We start from the raw sequence: 22,913 nt of genomic DNA on the forward strand, positions 1-22,913 counted from the left end.
GTTATTCAAGATCATATTTTTTTGACATTTCAAGGTGGAGTGTAATGATATTGTAACGAATCTGACGGTAAAACTCTAGTTGAGTACCGAAACTACTACAGATTTCTGGAAAGAAGCGTTACACTATATAAGCCGGCTTCTCGACCCAAGAGGGCAGTGGAGGTCAGAAAGTGAATCGAATCGAAGCAATTCAAATAGTGGAAATAAATTAGTTTGTGATTAGTGAAATATTGTCGGAAGACAGTTAAGACAGTTAATTCTTTAATTTGTTACAATATATATTCAGGAATTGAATATTTCAAAATGAAAGTTTTGAACCTTCATCTCTCCCAACGATCCCACACAGTAGAATCTGTTGAACGCCTGCAGGTAAGCATGCATGTATGCAAAGGCTTCTCGTTGATCCAGCAGCAGGACCACAGTAAAATCTAGCAAGAGTACCCTTTGTGTTTTATTCAGCATAAATGCATGTCGGATATAATTGAAGATGAGTCCGAACATAACATCAAATGGTCCCAAGCTGAGATCATCTTCAGTGAGGAACACTGGTTCAAAAGGAAGTTCAAAAAAGCTGCATATGTGTTGTCCAACGACGCATTCAGCCAAGCTAGCGTAGAGATTCGCAACATATGGAAACCTTCAATCAAGCGGAAAAACTTTCACCTTTCACTAAAACGATGAAGCGGAGAGAGGGAAGAGACGATTGTGGATACTAACAATAAAAACTTCGTGAAGTAACCTGATTTGAAACCTTCTTTAATTTTCATTTCATTTTAATTGTTCTATTTTTAATTGTTTGCTTAGTTTTATTTTATTGCAATTTAATTTCATGGTTTACTGCTGAATATAATTTTTATTTTCAGCTATTCATTTTAATTTTTCATTTTATTTGTTCTTTTAGAGATTTCAAATTATCTTTTATCATATTAGACAATGGAAGTCCGAACTAATAAAATTCACCATGAAAAATTATCAGCCACTTTCAAACAAACGTGTAATTTGATATTTATATGAAATTAGTTATTTTTTCCTAGATTGTAGTGTCTGAAAGTCGCTTCTTTGCATGATCCACACATCTTTGTGAAGAGTTTATTGTGAAATTAACTGCCTTTTTTCTTTCTTTGGGTGATTCCCACATATTTTGCATCTGTTTATGCTTCCATTTCTCATGTAGGAATTCTGGGACACTCTATATATGCTTCCAAAACAAGTACTTGATTGAATATATACTTAAACTTTTCCGAAATGAGATATAAAGTGATATCATTTGAATCCTGTTGAATATATATAAACATCCTTTTAATATTTCAAGGTTTGTTCAAGTTATCATATTCTACTCGATGAAAAATAATTATAAGTTCAAGGTTACTATTGTTATGATTAGTATTCGAATGAAATTGAATACTCCAAAATAGTTTTGCGTAGAACAGTTTACTTGAAAACTATAATTGCTTCATATATTTTAAGAAATATTTTTCCGTTTCTAGAAAAAAAGTGGTTGATTAATATTTCTTTATTTTGACCTCAGACGTGAGATTCAAAAATCAAAAATTTCTTCAAAAAAAAATTATTATATGACCATTTTCATTTCACCGAAAATATAAACATGCCGTGCCTCAGTTATGAAAATTAATGATAATAGATCTCAATGTTGATCCGAAACATAATTACAAAATATGGTAAAACTGGATTTCAATGGAGACTGTGGACAATAAACAGCAAATTTTTGAGGTTTGTTTGCAGAAGAATACTTTCTATCAGATATATGATGGAATCGGCCGATACTTGATGAAAATCCATAACTAACGTATTCCAAAAACGCGTTTTTGTAAAACAATTTAGTGAAAATCTCACAATAAAGTGTTTTTGGAATACGTTACTTTCTATCAGCAATATATACTTGTTTTCTATTAGGTACCAAAGATCCATTGGATATCTTCTAGCTAATGTGGCACATGCAACACATGAACTTTGCTAAAAGACTCGAACACTTCAAGTTAATCAGTTATACTTCAGTCCTCTCCAAAACCAATCCGTAATTTATAAAATAATGGAAGGACTGCGAACAATCAACGAAAATTTTCCTCTAAGCCGGAACAACTAATCGTCAATTTCAGCACACTTACTGGCTTATCAATGCTTCGTGTATATTTCAAGTATATATGTATATTAGAAAGGCTAACTTTCAGAAGATGGCTAACCTTCCAAAGACACGTGTGTAAATTTTACAGCTGTTGGACTATTAGTTTGTGGGGTAGAACATTTTGAGTAAAGCAACTTTAGTTAGTTTGAAGAAAATGTATGAAAAGGATTGCTTTTTGGTGAAAAAAATACTGTTGAAGCCAAGGTTTGGCTTGATAATCATTATTCAGACTTTGCACCAGGAAAATCAACCGTTGAGAAGTGGTTTGCTAAGTATGAACGAGGTGAAATGAGCAACGAGGACGATGCAAGCAGTGAACGCCCCAAAGAGGCTGCTACCGACAAAAATATAAAAAAAGTTCACAAAATAAATTTGGATAACCGCAAAGTGAAGTTGAACAAGATAACTGAGGCTTCAAAGATATAGAAACGTGTTGAACGTTGAACATATCGTTTATGAATATTTGGATAATAGAAAGTTCTGTTTGAAGTGGGTGCCGCCCGATCTCATAATCGACCAAAAACAACAACGAATTGATGATTCTGAGCAGTGTTTGAAGCTGCCCCACCATAAAAGCCTGAATTTATGCGTTGATATGTGAAAATGGATGAAACATGGCTCCATCATTTCACATCAGAATCAAAACGAGCGTCAACTGAGTGGACTGCAAGTGGTGAAACGACTTGCAAAGCAAGTGCAAAAACGGAACAGTCTGCTGGTAAGGTTATGGTATCAGTATATTGGGATACGCACGGTATAATATTCATCGACTATCTTGAAAAGGGAAAACCATCAACAGCGACTATAACGGAGTTATTGGTGCGTTTGAAGGACAAAATCGCGGAAAACGGCCCCATTTGAAGAAAAAGAAAGTGCCGTTTCATCAAGACGATGAAACGACACTTGCTTCCGTATCCAACGTATTCTTCAGATCTGGTCCCCAGCGACTTTTTTCTTTTCCCAAACCTCAAGAGAATGCTCGCTGGAAAGAAATTTAGCACCGATGAAGACGTAATCGTCGAACTTTTCAGCCCAACTGTTTTACTCAAACCGAGATGTGCATGCAAATCTTCAATCGATACGTATAACTTCTTACCCAAAGAAGTGTTTTTCCTGCCGTAAAACTTCTCGACGTTCAGAGAAAACGTCTCTTTTGTCCCACCCCCATTTCGATTCTAGCGGGATTCAGTGAACATTATAGGCCAACGGTCGGCAACAGGCGGACCGCGAAAAGTCGAACATCGGACCGTCAAATATTGTAATGTGTTATATACCAAGTATAAAAATTAATACGTAGATAAGGTATACTATACCTTTATTATACTTTTAAGCCACATAGAATTCAACTATAAGTATGTATTTAATGAAAAAGACAAGTATCAAGTTATCACAATATTAAAAGTTTGATAAAAAATAGAATAAATTAAAAAAAACACAATTACTTTTATTATAGAACAAAATGTTTTATTATAGAACAAAGTGTTTATAACACTTTTTTTTAAATAAACAATTAAAAAAATAATAAAAAAAGTTTTTTCAAAACCTTGAAGAACAATAGAATTTATGATTTAAAAAAACGGTTCCTTAATTCTAATATTTAGTTGCAAAAAAACGATTGTTACTTAACAAACGCATTTCTTAGCAACAAAAAAATTTTTTCAAGAAACCATTTTTTTTAATCATGATTTTTTTCCATTAACATATTGCAAAAAAAAATCGATTTGCTTATAAACAATGTATTTGTTTTTAATAAATTTACTAACAATAGCTGTAAAAAATAAAAAAAAAATTATTGATTAGTTTTTAGCCATAAGACACTGAAACAATAAAATAAGAAAAAAAAATTGTAATGTATTTTTTATAAAATTCTAATTTTCAATTGTCAATAAAAAAATTGAAAATAACAATTTTTTTTTATTTTGGCAAAGGTAATCTATTTCTTTGCCTATTAAGGACAACTTCGCCAGAAGAAAAAAATGCCAGGGTTTAAGTTTAATAATTATAGGGATTTTTATATTAACTATCAATTCAGAAAAAGTTATTAATTAACAAATTTATAATTAACGTTAAAATTGGGATAAAAATGTTTTGACTGCGGATTATTGTTTATTGATGTATCCCAACATTACATGAATTTTTTCATTCCTTAATATTTACATTTAATATGTTCAAATATTTTTTTTTGTTTTTATGTCAGTGACGAAAGGCGCGCGGAAGCCAGACTACCCGCTTTTGGCTCTATTTTCAGGGCTCTGTAAAAATTATAAATAATCGAGATACAGCTTCGGGAGTTGGGACTTTTTTTACGCAAATTCATTGATCTTTTCAAACCTTTTTTCAAATTTCCAAAATTCTTAAAATTTTCCGAGATATTAAGAAAAAACTAAAGCCCCATTTTTTTTTCACTCAATTGTTTATAACTTTTGTAATTTTTATGGGCGCGTTTTAGGACCGTTCCTTAAACTTTTTAGGCAAAAATACGAATCGAATGACACCTTGGTCGTAATTTTTGTACAGGGCTGAAAAATTTTACAAAAAAAAGTACATGTGAACTAGACTAGTGTGTATGTGTGTTCGTGCGCGCTTGCCACTATTTTGTTTTGTTGAAGCAAGCGCGAGCGAGTATCAAAATCGGGGGGTGCGAGCAGGGGAAGCAGACTGTCAGTCGTAGCGCAAACCGCGGAGCAACCAATCATTTGTTTTGTGATTTTTCGCGTTTTCATAATATTTTCGTACATATGCTAATATGGATTCTGAAAAGCGTGAAGTGGACATTGAAAATAGGAGGTTTGTTAAGAGTGGTAATTTGAAGCGACACTACGAAACAACTCATCAGCAATTTCACAAAAACTTTCCTCTTGGCAGTAAGACTCGTAAAGAAAAACTTCAATCTCAGCTCTCACAAAAAAAGCACAAAATTACTAGTTCGTTGCATAAGCGTGCAATAGAAATCTACAGAAGCAGCGCTACGTTTTGCTGGACACTTATTAAACAGCAGAAACCATTTTCATATTCTGAGATGGTGAAAAAATGTATGTTAGAAGTAGTCACGGCACTTTTAGAAGAAAAAAAGATGTTGTCGCTGCACTTCAAAGTATTCCATTATCAGCGAGAAGTAATACACGAAAAACGGAAGTTTTTGCTGCTTATATTGAAAACACTCTTCTTGAACTTCTGTGAAAGGCACCTTGCTGCCATAGCACTTCATGAATCATGTGATATTGTTGTTGATGAATGTCAATTTTCGTAAGATTTCTTGATATTGAGTGTCAGATTTTTAGGGAAGAGTGAGTTGCTAACAATATTGCCGTTGAAAGCTTATACTTGAGAAGATTTTTTCAAGGTCATTGATGAATTTATTACTAAATCTAACATTAGTTAAGATAAAATGGTGTCGCTTTCAACTGACGGGGTCCCAAAGAAAAAAGGTATAGTAAAGAGAATCAGGGATAAAAACTCAGGTAAAATATCGTATCAGTGCATAATTCACCAGGCAGCCCTTTGCGGAAAACTTAGTGCTACACTGAAAGAAGTGATGGAATCTTGGTGAAGTTGATTAATTTTATGAGATCTCATCCTGCTCTTCAGCACCGACATTTCAAGGAGTTTCTTTCTGATAGCGTATTCTGACTTAACTGCAACACGAAAAAATGTTCGTTGGCTAAGTAAAGGTCGAGTTTTTGAAAGTTTCTGGCTGATAAAAGAAGAAGTAACCTCCTTGCAAAACTTAGATACGGAGGGAGCCAGAAAGCACAAAGAAGCCTAATATGCTGGTCGTGGCTTTTTTAAAAGATATTTTGAAATATTCAAATGCGCTCACAAGGAAATGGAACATTAATATGTGATCTATTATTGTATCAGACAAAACGTGTCTGCTTTTCATCGCATGGATATCTTTTTTCAAAAAGATATTGCGAGACAAGAATTTATTCATATTCCGACAATTCTTTAATATAAAAAGAACTCTGAAGAAGACATTGCAGTGTTTGTAAAATTTCTGGCCGATCTTAGGAACGAATTTGCTACAAGACTTTGCAGGGATGGGCAAGCTATCCCCGTTTCTTAAATAGTCATTTTAGGTTGATGTAGCAGCAGAATGGACAGATGTGGCTGCCAAAGGCATCACTTCCAATAGAAATAATTGATTTGCTAGATGTTTGCAAATATATAAAACGGTATCCACTGAAGAATTTTGGACCAAACGTGTTCCTGAAAAATCTGAAAATTGCAAGAAACCAGCTATAAATTTGGACACTATGTTTTGCTCAACATATGTATTTGAAACATCTTTCTCAAAGATAATTTTTTGAAAAACAAATATCGTTCGAAATTAACGGACGCCCACCTAGAAGACACACTTCGAATTCGCTGTTCCTCTCGAGAACCAAACTATAAAAAACCGGCTCAAGACCGTCGGTGTAATTTCTCACATTAATTTTAGGTGTAATTTCTCACATTAATTTTAGGTCTTGCGTTTTATAATTCAGAATTTGATTTAAAACCAAAAATAATACATATACATAGGTAGCACTTAATTTTTATCACTTGTTTTTTTCTGGACCTCGTGAAAATTTTTCAACAGTTACCACTTGCCGACCGCTGTTATAGTCGCGCTAGTCAAAGCAGTGAGAAAATAAATCATAATTTATGTAACTGTGGTGGAAGTGACAGGTGACGTAATTTTCCTTAAATTCGTCCATTCATTCAATCTTAGTCAGCAAATAATCATAACAGATTAGATAAATATCAACTATATCATCGATAAAATGTCATAAAGTGTGTGATTAAAATTATCAAAATTTTGCCAATAGCCAACGTAGTATTACTCGAGCATTGCTGTTCAATGTAACAATTTGATAATAATTGAAATAGATAACAACTTCTCGAACTGCTAATGAAAGTGTTCATTATTCTTTGACTCACTTCAACCATGTGAGATACATTTATTGATGTGTACAAATCGATCATAAATCTTTCGATAGGTGTTGGACAAGTCATATGAAATTATCCTGAATTGAAATCATTAAAACATCTAAATACAAAACCCATTCACTTTTTAATTGATTCAATTAAATGCAGCTCAACTCATTGTGTTATTACACTAGGGAACGAGTTGAAAAACGTGAAAAATAGTTATAAAGCTCCAAAAGTATGAGCAAGAGCCCATTCGATTCGGAATGAGCCCTAGAAAAATGTATTTGAAGGATTTGACAATGGATAAAAAATTACGATTGTTATAAACAAAATAATCGAGGAAAATGAGATATTTTGTTTGTTTTTCCAAATAAAATTGAAACTATAAATATTATTGAAGAAAGAAACAAAACCATTTTTAAAGAGGAGGAAATTTCCTATGAAAACCCGTTTCACCAAAAATAATTTTTTCACATTAAATTTTTATTCAAAAATATGAAAATATAATGGTATATTTGAAACATTTCAAACAATAAGCTCCCGTTATTTACAAAGTTATCATTTATTAATATTCGCATCTCTAAATATTTTAACAATATAGACGTTTTTCGACTTCCGTTGAATTTATATCAGACAATTTCAATTTATTATAGCATTTGAACTGTAGGCAATGACTATTTTTTCTAGAATATTTTATTTTCATTTCTAATGTTATGTGTAAGATTAACAATAAAATAATGCTACAGTGACCGAGAATAATGCTACAGATTTCGACAGAACTTCGGCGAAATTTCGACGTCACTCGATTACGATATTTTAACGCTAGCTGCTAGAATATCGATTCAGTCAAGTGGACTTTACAGTGCGGTACGCGAATTGATCTAGTAAGGCGATAGATATTCAAAAAATAGTTGAAGTTTAGTTGAAGTGTTTGTTGTATTTGAAGTGAAATAAAGTTGAGTTTAATTATTCAGTGTAGTCAATTATTGGTCAACTCACGGGCAAAAACGTAACAATAAAAATAGTGTAATAACAAAAAAATCAACTATTTAATAATCCCACTTCATCCTACTATGACAATAAAAAAAAATTTAATTACGAAATAATTGTATTAGAATAAGCAATAGTAAAATATTCTCTAATAACATTGAAAATAATAGAAATTATCACAAATTATGAATAATTGACAAAAAAAACGACTGAAATTCATATCTATTTTGCAAGTTTTTCGAATTGTTGCCTACTGTATACCCTGAGAGACATTTGCCTTCCTGGAACAAAAGATGGTTTTTCACACTAATTTAATACATCCTCGACATGTTTTCTTTTCGGACTTCCATGGACTGAGGAGTAATAACTGATTCAAACCTTTCGAAAAAATATTCCTGACGAAGTAAGTGATTCTTCATTGGAGAAAATGAACTTCGCTCTTTATTTCCCAACTTTTTTAAAAAACATTTTTTAATATAGATGTAATGTATGTGGAAAATTAAGACATATTATTATTATTATTATAAATTAATGTCATGTAGAACACAAGAATATTGACACACAATACATATAGTCTCCTCTGCACAAAAAATGCCACGGGAAAAGAAGTGGTCCGACCTAAGGAGCATCCACGGAAAAGAACACAGGTTTAACAGGAAGTTAAAAGAAGCAGCATACTTATCGAACAAAACGTGTGGAACCCATATTAATGAGCTGTGAAGTGAACAGTTAAAACGCGTTATTAGAAACGAAAAAGTACAAAAATACGCTTATTTTTTCTACACGTGGTTTCTAATTTTAAGAAATGGGTCGGTCACCACCAAAAAAAGGTTGTGGATATTAAAATTTGAAATCACTTGGTTTGAAACCATTTTCTAGTTTATTACATCGTCTTTTATAATGATTGTGTAAACCCTCCAGGGGATTTCGCTTGTATATCAATATACCAATGGGTAGCCTAAACCGTTCAGAAAAGGCTTTGAATGTTACAGAACATTCCAAAATATTTGAGAGTGTTCTAAATTACAATGATCTGGGATGTTTCGAACGTTTCAGACTATTCCCGAACATTCTAGAGTTTTCTAGATTGTTCTGAAAATTGAAGGTCAAGTCAAAATTACTTTGGAACATATAATTTATATACTTACTGAAGTCGCAGAATGGATTTCCAACCTGATTTCAACATCTATATTTTTTTATTCATATAGAAGGTATAACGGAGCGAATTTGATTTTATCCTACCAGAGTACTTATGATCTGGCTTTAAAAAAATGCAAGAGATAATACGTTTTTGAATTACAATACAAGTCATACAATTGATATTAATTTCAGAAGGACCGAGTTTTTGTTCTTTAACAATAATTTTTTTCATTAGTTCCCAAAGTAGCATTATTTAATGATTTTGGGGTTTTATTCACTATTTGGATTTTTAATTCTGGACGCCATTTCATAAACATACTATTCAATAATTTGGTTTCCACCCATTCGTTAAGTAAGAAACACGTTCATTAAAACTCAAGGCCAAAACAATCATTTAATTTCTGGGAATTACGTAATCGTCTCAAAAACTCTAGGAAAATCCAACATTAATATTAACTACAGTGAAGTTTTTTGAAGTATTAATTAAAGAAGGCGATCACAAAATGCAGTCGAGAATATTTTTACTAAACAGAACTGAAAGTTAGAACTAAAAGTCCGACTATACAAGATTCATCCGTTGGTAAACAAATTTCGAAAAATATAACTTAATAAGTCACTATAAGGTGAATTATTGAATCAAATTGAATCGAATTACAGTGATATTAATAATGCTTACAAGCAGAACGAAAGAAAAGTTAATTGATACATTGTATCATTATCATGTGATGTCTATTGCACGAGGATGTAGACATTTTGCTGATATATAATAGTGTTAATACATTGTATACACATTTTTATTTGCATTTTCATGTAGATAATAAAACAAATTCAGGTCTGCTTTAATTATCATTTGAAGCAAAGTAATAAATCAATTTTGAAATGACAACAAATGCCGAACTTAAGATCTGACACTTTTCAAAAGTTATTTTCAGTAAATTACATAAGCAAGTAGGCGAGTTTCATTTGGCCATTCTTGCTACTGTTTGCATATGTGTAAGCTTGGGTCGTTGAATGGTAAAGAAATTCAGCTGTCGGATGTCTGCTTTTTTGTAGTACCGCTTGTTATCGGCATAACAAGATCAGTACCGAGTGACATTCCAATAATGGCTTTATCTTAAAGCATGGCTAAACGACGTTAACACCGTATAAAGAACAAGAGCTTCTTAGTTGTCCAACTAGGTGGTGCATCCAAGAAGCGACCTAGTCGCCTACTCCAGAGCAAAATACATTATAGATCTGTCTTGCACGAAATTCTTGAGGAATAGAACCGAAATCTGCATCAGGAGAGGAAAGATACGTCTCAAGTATACAAACGCCTTCGCTCAACAGATGATTCACCCAAACCAAAATCAAGAACGCCCTGCATGACTCAATCTAATGTATATGGGATTGTTGCTGCGGTCATTAAAGTGGAAATCTTAAATCTTGAACAACGAACGAACGTAATATCTAAAAATGAACCGAACTATCTTCATTATGCCTTACGTTTGTCGTAGAGGATATTCCAGGAAACGAGCCACAGGTACAATTATAAATCTTCAGTTTCCGGCCTGCATAGCTGCAGGTTATCTGATATGATCAGGAGAGCATCTCCTGGCTGGTGGCTGATATAGTATTACCCTGCAGCCATTACACCCATGGGAGGGCGCCTCCTTAAAATGCTTCACAAAACACATACTTCCCAAGTCACATATTCGGAGTCGGAGTCCAATAACCTTCAACTTATCAGGAAATGATATCCAATACTACCTAGGTTTACTTCACAGTATCTAGCGACTATTAGGCATAAAACAGATTGACAATTAAAGTGGGCACCCGAAGAATACTTCAGGTTTACGTCCAATATGTTAAATTAATATCAAGATTCATCTTTTTGTTTAATATTCTTCATAAATCTACCGTGCTTCTAGGATGCGTTCTATGGATAGCTGGACCCGAAATGTAAAGAAGTAAATAAATGCAGTAAACCAGTATCAGTATAGCAAGCAGATATAAGCGCCAATCTGAAACAAGAGAAGATCTTACTTGTCTTGGATGGTGTCACATCCAGGACACTTGCTCTGACCGTTGGCGATGAACAGGTTCATGCAGACTAAGATGGGCAGAAATATATATCTCGAGCTACGTTACGTATGTCCCTATATTAGGAACGTACGTAACGTAGAGGAGTGAATTTCACTAGTTCGGATTTCCATTGTCTACTATATTAAATGATTTGAAATCCCTGGAACAACTAGACCGATCATCAGCTCCAGAGATTCGGCTACTCAAAACTTGTCCAGATTTGTACTTTCCTTAATACAACCATTACAAGGAAAAACATCGTCTTTTTTGAAGAATTCAAGGCATTTTGTCGAACTACTAGGGTAAATTGAGGTCACACAGGAAAATCAACTAATTAGTTTCGACGTGGAAAGCCTTTACACCAACGTTCCGGTCGAAGAAGCACTCCAAATCATACAGAGAAAACTATCCGAAGACGGGAACCTGAAAGGGAGAACGAATCTACCTATAGAAGTAATTATGGAATTACTAGGATTCTGTGTACGAAACTGTTATTTCCAACTGAAGGACGAATTCTTTACACAAGATAAGGGACTGCCAATGGGATCGCCACTTTCACCAGTCATAGCCAACATATATATGGAGTGGTTTGAAACTCTGGCCATTGAAGAAGCCCTCAAGAAACCTCGAATCTGGTTGAGATATGTTGACGACACCTTCATAATATGGAACCATGGGAACACTGAACTAGATGCTTTCCTGAAACACATCAACAGCGTGAGACCTTCCATCACTTTCACAATGGAGAAGGAAATCCACAACGAGTTGTCATTCTTAGACTTATTGGTTAAGAGAACCGACACTGAGTGGGAAACATCTGTATACCGAAAACCCACTCATACGGGACAGTATCTGAACCACGAATCCAACCACCATCAATCAACTAAAAGAGGAATCATCAAGACTTTATTAGACCGTGCTTTCGGACTCTGTAACACGAAGGAAGGTCTCGAGAAGGAACTAGACATCATCAAAAATGATCTTCAACGGAATAGCTACTCCAAAGCGATGGTAGAAAAGACCTTGGCTAAAAGACAGCAGAAGCCTCGCAAGGAAGAGAAGCCGTCACAACCAGTGCTTGCACTCCCCTACATCAGAGGACTATCGGAGAGGATAAGAAGAATTGGTTCCAAGTACAACATCAGAACCTGTTTCAGATCCGGCAACACTATCCGTAGCAGCCTCACGAAAACCAGGCCACCAAACGCGGACTGCGATTCCAAGAATTGCATTTACCGGATTCCCTGTGAGTGCAGAAAATCCTATATTGGTGAAACTAAGAGGCCATTGAATGTTCGCATTGCCGAACACAAGAAAAACACACAGCGAGGGGAAACCAGCAAATCAGGAATAGCAGACCATGTTTGGACTCATCAACACAACATCAAGTGGTCCCAAGCTGAGATCTTGCACAGAGAGAAACATTGGTTTAGGAGAAAATTCAAGGAAGCCGCTTACATGTTGTCCAACAACGTATTCAGCCAAGCCAGCGTAGAAATACGCAACATATGGAAACCCATTATCAAGCGAAAAATGGCCAACTCCCGCCAAACGGTCATCTCCCACGGAACCAGTGAAGCGGAAAATGGAAAGCAGGGATAAGTGAAAGTACTCGAACGACCTATAAATAGTCATCTCTCGGAGGAATCAGTCCAGTCATCACCCGAAGACGATTGTAGATACTAACAATCGAAACGTCGTGAACTAACGTGACTTGGAATATCTCAACTTTTCATTTTCTTTTTTCATTTCTTTATTTTTATTTATTTTTGTTCGATTGTTATATTTTACTTGTATTTTATTTCACTATTATTTCATTTCAGGTTTATTTTGGTTAATATAATTGTTATTTTCAGCTATTCATTTTTAATTCTTCTTTTTTTAGTTGTTCCAGGGATTTCAAATCATTTTATATAGTAGACAATGGAAATCCGAACTAGTGAAATTCATCATGAAACATTGTCAATCACCTTCAAACAAACGTAGGGGAGTGATCATGCAAATTGGGGAAGCTCAACGAAAGCATGCAGATATACCTGCTAGAAGAAATTACAAAGTCTCGTGTAATACGTTGTGAGAAAAGTTCAGGTAGCTTGATATTATGAATGATTTGACGTTCAGAGGAATCCATTCAATGTCAATGTTATTCTCTCTAGACTCAAAAGTGTATGTATCATATATGACAAAATTATTCAGTGCCTTTTTATGGGACGTCATTCTTATTGATTATCATATCTCGTATTATAAAAAAGTCCCTGCTTTGGGAAACAAATATAATTAAGAATTTATTTATGTTGGTACGGAGGATATAATTCTTCCAAATTAATGTATAATAGTAAATATAACAACATCAATATTTTATTTGTAATAAAAGGACATTCCATCCACATTGTAAAATTTGAACATTTGTTGAATGTGTTTCAATTAAATTATTACAGAAAAACTTTTTGAAAAAATTTTGAGCTTTTTTTTCATTTTTGGCATATCTATATTACGCTAGATTTTTATTTCTTCAATGCGATTTACGCAACTTTTTATAACATTATTTATAGTGATACGTTCATTCAACGATATAAATAAGACTAATGATGATGATAATTAAATAAACGCGTTTCGCTAACACTGTGGATTCCTCAGCAGAAATGAACGAATGAAACATTTTATAAAAATTATGTATCACATATTTTTATTACTGTACAAAAATTTAATAATACTTCTGCCAAAATGTCTACGAGTCTAGTGCTTCAAAACAATGCTCAAGCTATCCTTTTCAATGACACGAATAAATAGTATATCGTACATCCGAGGGACGCACCGCGCGCAGCTGCGTCCACTTTTATTACACGGAACTGTTCTCTTGAATTTCGCTTTTCAAAGTTTGCCAGCCATCATTCAGGCCATTTTTTTTGCATACAACCTATCATCGAGTTCGTAATGAAACTGCGCTTATATTAATTTATTTATTGAATACGTAGGTGTAAAGTACCTACCTGTTAATACCTATAAACCCAATAGTTACGTCAAAAAAACAGCCAATCCAACGTTTAAACATTATTTAGGATTTCGATTCGAAGGGAATTTATTTATTGAAAAAATCATGGTCTGGAATCATAGTCATAGTCTGGCTATTAATCATAGACTGTCCAGGATATTTCCGGCCCACATTTCTAATATTCGTAACATGAAAATATTCAGGAATATTACATTCAGTGAATGAATATCTCGAATTAGATTGTATATATATATATATATATATATATATATATATATATATATATATATATATATATATATTCTTGGAATATTCCAAATATTCGTAGAATATTCATAAAAAATATTTGAAGAATATTCTATGGTGATTTCCTTTTTAATATTCCTACAATAAACTTAGAATATCCCTAATATTTTGTGAATATTCCTCGGGTTCTATTCCTGGAATATTCTTAATAGAATATACTTTACATATTCTAAGAACATTTCAAGATATTCCAAGAATATTCCCGAAGAATATATCAAAGGTTTGCCAGCACTTCCAGGGAATATTCTCCAGAATATACAGGGTGTTTCAGAATTCGACGGACAAACTTATACCACGTCATTCCTCTTGCAAAATGATGAAAAATGAGGTAGGACATGTGTGTCCGGAAATGAGCCGTTTCAGAAATACAGGGCGTTGAAGTTGCAAAATAAAAAGACCTTTTTCGTCGTAGCTCCCGGACTAAAAGGAATAAATTAATGAAACTCAGCAAATCGATTACGAGCTAGAATGTGCTTCCTACAGTGGTATGTTTGCTTCAGTATCAGTAGCCAGTGGCGTTCCAGCAGGGTAATAGCTTATATTTCCCCCCTTATTTTTTACGCCACTGACTTTATATCCACAACCGTCTTTTTTTTGAATTCCTTGATCAATTTTACGTAAAAACCAAATAAACATTCACTATGAAAAAACCAGTACTTTTCGAGAAAAATTGAGTTGAACCGATACGTGCATTCTTATATGGGAATAATCGATTAAAATAATCGAAATTCCAAAACCAAAATTATTTGAACTCTTTTATGATTTTACCATTAATTTAGCGCTTGCAAGTGATGGTAATTATTGTGGGTTTTCTATCATCGTACCAATTTTTATTATGTTTAGCATATTGTAATGATAAATCATAACTCTTGAGGCTTATTTTCGTGCTTGTCAATAGATTTCATTATTGAAATGTTTTCATTGTTCTCAGATCTTCGAGTTACTTTGTGATCTGAAAAAAGTGACCCCAAATAAAATTTGCGATCATTCGGAATCTCGACTGAGTTAGGCTCCAATAATCCTAAAATAACACCATTATTCTGGATTTTGGGAAAATTATTTTTTGTTCACAATTTTCCTGTCTTTCCCATTCGTGAAATCATACTTCCCTTTGTAGAATCGTAAATATCTTGAAGAATATTCATTAATAAGAAAATGAAAAACATTCTCAAAGTATACAGTGTTTTCAAATTTTCACAGATGAAGCCGAAAAACAAAATTTTACCAGTAGACTCTAATTAAACGCCTGAAAAAAAGGAATGTATCTGGAAGAAGTCAATTTATTTGAATAACCATCTGATAAGATCTTCGCTAACTCTAGTCAGTAAATGAAGTTTTTTAAATAAATGAAGAAATGGAAGTTGTCTATTTACAGCTAATTACATAACTCTTAGTTGGATGTCGGTACTCATAATTCATCTTTGCGTAGAAATATCATGTTCAAATATACCTTCTCTACACATATTTTAGATAATGTGATAAGAAACAATACTGTTGAAATTCTAGAACAGTGAGTCATAAACACGAATTTCTTTTTGAAATTTACATTGAAAATTCAAATGTGCTTTTGAATAATAATGAGAACATCTGATGAATAATCAATAGGGTAAATGTTCGAAATTTTTTCCGTCAACACTTATACACGATCTGCAACGGCGCAACATAGAAAATCGCACTTTTTCAAATGATTCTAAATTTTCGGCAATCGTTATCGATGCAGCTTGAATGCGGGCGACTAATTCTTCTTGGCTTTTTGGTTCTGTTTCATAAACCAGTGACTTCATATGACCCCAAAGAAAATAGTCAACAGGATTCAAATCTGGTGATCTGGCAGGCCATTTGTGGGGTCCACCTCGACCAATCCAATTGTCACCGAATTTCCGATTTAGGTACTCTCTAGCAGCTAACGAAAAATGAACAGAAGCACCGTCGTGCTGAAACCACATTCCATTCCGGATATTCAGAGGAACATCTTCTAACAATTCAGGCAATACTTCTCCCAAGAAAGTGCTATATAATTGTCCCCATTCAAATTATCTGGTAAAAGATAAGGACCAACTAAACGGTTTTCTACTATTCCTGCCCAAACATTCAATGAAAATTTTGTTTGATGGCCATGAGGATGAATAGCAAAAGGATTTTCCTCGGCCCAAATATGGCTATTGCGAGAATTGAAAATACCTTCCCTTGTGAATTTTGCCTCATCAGTGTATAACACTTGCTTGATAAATTCCGGATTATTTCTCCACATACTTAAAAACCATCGAGAAAATTCAATTCGATCTGGATAGTCCTCTGGTTTCAGTGCCTGAACTTTTCTCAGTCGATATGGGTATAACTGCTGTTCATGCAAAGTCCTCCAAACAGATGATGAAGACACATGCAGCACTCTAGCTATAGATCTACTACTTTCAGACGGATGTTCAGCAGCATAGTTCAATATCTCCTCTTCTGTGATATAATTTCTTACAGTTCTCTGTATACCTGCATTCCTTCTGGTAATTAAAAAACTTCCTGTTTCCCTGAGTCTTCTGTCCATGTTTTCGAACGTTTTCCAATTAGGAATTCTATTTCTTCCAGGAAAATTTCCACGATACATTCTTTGTGCCAACCTTCCATTTCGTCCCAATTTTCCATAAATAAGGTGCATGTCCGCTAACTTTTCGAATGTAAAATTCATTTTTATTATACGAAATACACAATCAAACACTTTCTGACAGCTACGTTAACTTGGAAGTGTCATACGAATCTCATTTCATTTCCACAGCCCCCTAACAAATTTATTGTTGTCAATGAATAAAGTAATCCTCATTGCTTAGGTGGATCAAAGATTGTTATAAGTCACGTGAATGTATTCTGAAACTATTCAACCAGTGGCTGAAGAACTCGAGAATATCGGTACAGTTATCTAACAAAACTATAATAGATATGCCCAGGAAACATTGTAGATGGCTAAGGTTGAAACAAGTAATGGTATTTTGGTTAATCGATAAAACTTTGATTTTTACCCATTGAGAGATAATAATTCGATAAAACATTCTGAGTTCAGTTTTGCCAACTATTCGTAATTGTCTTTGAAAATCGTTTGGATGGAACATTTTATTAAAAAATAAATCTCGAGGTAAAGCCATTCAGTAGGTCTGCGGGCACACAACATCTGCAAAAAAAGTTGGTAAAATGGTAGAAAATCCGCAATATGTTGTCGAAGTGAATAATTTTTCAAGCACACAATGAATGGTAGAATGATGAAAGAGTTCAAATAATTTCGATTTTGGAATTTCGATTATTTTACTCGATTATTAATATTCCCATATGAGAATGCATCTCAGTTCAACTCAATTTTTCTCGAAAACTACTGGTTTTTTCATAGTGAATGTTTATTTGGTTTTTACGTAAAATTGATCAAGAAATTCAAAAAAAAGACGGTTGTGGATATAAAGTCAGTGGCGTAAAAAATAAGGGGGGAAATATAAGCTATTACCCCGCTGGAACGCCACTGGCTACTGATACTGAAGCAAACATACCACTGGAGGAAGCACATTCTAGCTCGTAATCGATTTGCTGAGTTTCATTAATTTATTCCTTTTAGTCCGGGAGCTACAACGAAAAGGGTATTTTTATTTTGCAACTTCAACGCCCTTTATTTCTGAAACAGCTCATTTCCGGACACACATGTCCTACCTCATTTTTCATCATTTTGCAAGAGGAATGACGTGGTATAAGTTTGTCCGTCGAATTCTGAAACACCCTGTGTATATATATATATATATATATATATATATATATATATATATATATATATATAATTCATGGCATAATACAATATCCTTAAATGTACTCCGAGGCGGTCGATTTTGTGTCGCTCACAAGAACTCGGCCTTTCGCAGACCACAATTAGGCGAATTTTGCGTCGTGACTTGGGCCTGCATCCATACAAAATTCAACTGACCCAGGAACTGAAGGTCGTTGAAGACAACGACCTGTATTCGCTGAATAGGCTCTAGAGCATTTGGCAACTGACACTAATTTTCACCGAAAAATCATCTTCAGCGATGATGACCATTTCTGGATAAATGGGTAGGTACCTGAACAAACAAAATTGTCGAATTTGAGACGATACCAATACACATGAGATTCAAGAGCGACCAATGCATCCCAAAAAAGTCACTGGTTGATGTGGTGTTTAGGCTGGCGGCATCATGGGTCCATATTTCTTAGATAGCAACGTTGGACGAGCCAACACTGTCAACGGCGAGCACTATAGGTCGATGATTACCAACTTCTTTGGTCTGAATTGGATGATTTGGACGCCAACGCAACGACTTATGGTTTCAACAGGACGGCGCTACGTGAAACACAACTCATGCCACGTTGGATATTCTATACGAGCAATTTGAGGTCATGGTCTTCTCATTGTAGAGGTGAGATAAGCCTGCACCATCGAGATCTTGCGATTTCACCCCATTAAACTTTATCTTGTGGGACTTTCTTAAGTCGCAGGTGCATGCGAATTAGTCATAAACCACAGCGGTCCTCAACGCCAACTCAACCCATGCTATCGTTCAAATTTATCCTGATTTATGGGCCAGAGTCATGGAAAATTGAACGTTTCGAATGCGATCCACCTGGAGAAGTCGTGGCGGACATTTAAACGATGATATATTCCGTGTAAGGAATCACACGTTAAAAGGTAAGACCTCGTTAGCCCTTAGCTCGCACAATTTTCTCAACTTCTGAGAGTTGTCGTTCGTATGGGGGCGACAGCAGATTATTGGACAAAGATTTTTTTTAAACACATAATGGCATCAATTGGCCTTTCGAATGAATAAAAAATGTTGATGATATCTGTCACACAATTTGTTTTTTTTTTTATTTAAAGATAGGAAGCACTTAATGAAAAGCCCTATATTAACTTTCTACTCGTAATATCTGAGGATAGATCATTTATTGTATGATCAAGAAATTTGCATTACAATTTATGTATAAATTTATTTATGCACTGAGAAAGGGTGATCAGAATGTTACTGTTATCACAAAATCGTTCATTAACGTTTTCAGAATATTCGACAAACATTCTGAGAAAGACCTGAGAATGTAATTTCAGTTCATTTCATATGTTCAAGGGACGTAACAAGAATATTGAAACCTTGTCGGTAAATTCAGAGAATATTAATGTTCTAACGAGAACTTTTGTGAATGTTTTTGGATTATTGTGCTATCTAGGCTACCATTGTTTTCCGTAAAATGTTGACCTTTGCTAATGAATAAGATCCTTAGTAGGTACTTATAAAATTTCTCAAATAAGAAATAAACTGGAATAAACCTATATCTAGGTAGTGAAGGAATCAAGAATTGGTTACAGGTCAAAATACCTATATTTTGAGGGATTGCGGAAGCAACTTCTGAACCTATTACAAATATTTTTGATATATTTATTCGGATAGACATGTTTACAATAAGTCAGGAATCTAAAAACTGATAGGTAAAAAAGTATGCAATGTAAACGAAAGCATATAATCTAATTATATGATGATAAGTCCACTCACCTGATATGTTTGAAGCCAATATTTTTAGAGTTAACCCTTTTCCAAGCGCCGTGCAGGTAATCCCGACAAATTCTGGCAGTCAATTCCCTCATTTCGACGCAATCTCCGGTAGCCTGCTTTAAAAATAAATACGACCATTTCTTGAAAGGCTTCATTAATCAGAAAATGTTTTTGGCGTACAAGAATTATTTCAGAAATTCGCAAGTGTCACTATTACATTCGCGTTTAGATACTTTGTTAAACTAGATCATAGGAATTTGCAGAAATCAATAAATCAGCGCAGTCGCGATCTTCCAAAACTCATCTAGTCACCTTGTGAAAATTTACCTTTTTTGGTAGTACTGTTTCCAACATATTTCAAATAGGTAGTTCACACAAACTAAATCCGTTCAAAAAATTTTTAATTGACGCAACTGTGAATATATAAACGAGTTACTGAAAAGATACCTATTACACTATAGTGTTCAAAATAATTCAAGAACTCAATATTCAAATGGACGATAAAATAAGTATGGTATATGCGAAAATTTGTGTCGAATGAAATTATTTTCCTTTACAAGTGTATTCTACTAGCTCTGAAACTAAACTGTGAACAGTACTCCTGCCGAGTTTCTTTTATGTTTACAGTTGTCACGTCACATAACAATTTGATCAGACGATGCAGTGTTGCCACCTCCAACTATTAGTCTGAAAATTATGACTCATACTTTACAAAATATTTGTTAGATCAGGTTATACTCAGAACTTATGTTTTTTAATGTCGCTTTTGTTTACGGTTGAAATAATGACCATATATGTATCTTGATAAATCATAGAATATTGCAATTAGAATAGACAAACAATGAGTTTCTGTATGAAAAATGAGAAATAAAACTTTCTATGGTTCTTTACCACTTTTATTCATGACTAATGTTACTGCAGATTCCTCCAATAAGGACATTTTCAAACAATTTGATTATTTATTGTAATTGTTTGAAAATGTCCTTATAGGACGAAACTGTAGTAACATTAGTTCCGAATAAAAGTGGTAAAAAACATAGACATTTTTTTTTCTCATTTTTCATAATGACCTTCTACCACGTAGTAAGGGCTATTACCATTAATTTATTGAAAGTTTATGTATATTTGAAGAGGTTTAATTCCCATTAGAATGGTGAGCAAATGGTAATAAATATTTCTGATACAAGTATATATATGAAAGTAGCTGTTTCAGGAGGACTTTCTTTCAGTTTGTGTCTGAAAGTTACTTCTTTGCATGATCTACACATCCATGTATAGACTTACTTATTTTCAAATTGATTACTTCCTTCCTTTCTTTGGAAGATTCTCTCATCCATTTTTTTGTATCAGATGGAGTAGTAGAAAGCCAAAAACTTTCTTTCCCAAAAAGTATATAATATATTTCATTGTCATACATTCCAATGTCTTCAGAAAAACTACTGTTGTAATATACCGGGGGTATCCGTATTCATAAGATCTATTTACTATCGAAAGTTTGGGAATTACTATTACATTTGTAATCATTTTTGATCACACGAGTCGTAGTTACATTCTGCGAAATTAATAAACATTCAACAATGCTGCTCTTTTGGATCGGACCACTAGATAACTTTCAGTACAAATATGAATTGGAACTGGAAAGTTACATAACAGACAATAATTCGAAACAATGGATCAAAAACGAACCCTTTTTGGCTAGTACTACGACTATGGTCCGTGGCAAAGCCAAGAGTTGACCGACGAATGAGAATTCGCTTCCAGTCGCTCTCTGTAGATTTCACTGCAAGCAGGGTTGATATACCGTTTGCCACACAGTTTTTTCTTGCCCAACAAATACATGGTATACTTTCTAAATGACTTATTTATTGATTCAACTCGTCAAAACGTGTCCCTTATCGATTACTTACAAAAACTGAAAATAACGTTCGTCACAACTGATTCAAAAACTTTACCAGTAAAATGACCTATTATGATTAATAATTACACATGACAAGTTTTACTAGAAATTCTTGAAAATTGCCTGCGAGAAATGAGGGTAGTATACAATATTGAAAGTAAGTGTTGAAAAATTAAAATAAAGAGGTATTCCAAATCAGAGAATCAAAGAGAAAACCATGCAGAATGGACTAAAATAAATATACAATATTTGTAATGAGTTGAAAGACTGAAACTAGTTAAAATTAAATTCAATTATAAAGCGAATTCAGTGTTTTTAATAATAAATATCAAGTCTATTCTATCACAAATTTAATTGTTAGATAATTTAATTGAAAGATAGAAAAAGAGTTACTGTTATGGAGAATCCAATCTTTGAAAGTGAAATCTTTTTAAATGTTTGCAACTTGAGCTATACATTAGGGCATATTCAATATTGTTTCATTGACTGTTATCAGGGCTATGAATTAGATTTCTTCAGTAAGTATCTGATTCCCTGATGAAATCTAATTTCATTATTCAATATAGTTTGCCTTCGAAGACGAAGGTCATACAATTTTTGGATACCATTTTTGTAGTACGATTTGTCTTTAGCCACAAAATAGGCCTGTTTCGAAGATGACGTCTTCATCGGTGCTAAATTTATCTCCAGCGAGCATTCTCTCGAGGTCGGATATCAAGAAAAAATCGCTGGGGACCAGACCTGGAGAATACGGTGGATACGGAAGCCCAATTTATGGAATTTTTGCCACCACCAATCAACGGTGGATTTTCTCAGTGCAAAGTTCGAATAATGTTTGTCAGGCCAAGCCTTGGCTTCAAAACCATTTTTTTCACCAAAAAGCAATGCTTTATTAACATACGGAATTCCTTTTTTTCCATT

At 33.9% G+C, this 22,913-nt stretch overlaps 1 protein-coding gene across 2 annotated transcripts in view; it reads right to left on the reverse strand.

Annotated features, from left to right (window-relative positions):
- Positions 1-20,698, reverse strand: part of LOC111517532 (choline/ethanolamine kinase) — a 53,204-nt gene extending 32,506 nt beyond the window's left edge. The window contains exons 1-2 of one of the 2 annotated variants that reach the window (XM_023173714.2): positions 20,423-20,698; positions 20,096-20,208 (exon numbers count right to left, since the gene is read on the reverse strand). In XM_023173714.2, coding sequence (XP_023029482.1) covers positions 20,096-20,208; positions 20,423-20,449 — 140 coding nt within the window. In that variant the 5' untranslated portion in view covers positions 20,450-20,698. Of the gene's footprint in view, positions 1-20,095; positions 20,212-20,422 lie in introns of both variants that reach the window. The other variant, XM_023173713.2, reaches the window with a different exon arrangement.
- Positions 20,699-22,913: the final 2,215 nt, after the last annotated feature.

This window comes from Leptinotarsa decemlineata, unplaced genomic scaffold (genome assembly GCF_025532065.1).
Source record: "Leptinotarsa decemlineata unplaced genomic scaffold, Ldec_3_MD MMD2_tig00026340_RagTag_RagTag, whole genome shotgun sequence".
In the NCBI taxonomy this organism is placed as follows: domain Eukaryota; kingdom Metazoa; phylum Arthropoda; class Insecta; order Coleoptera; family Chrysomelidae; genus Leptinotarsa; species Leptinotarsa decemlineata.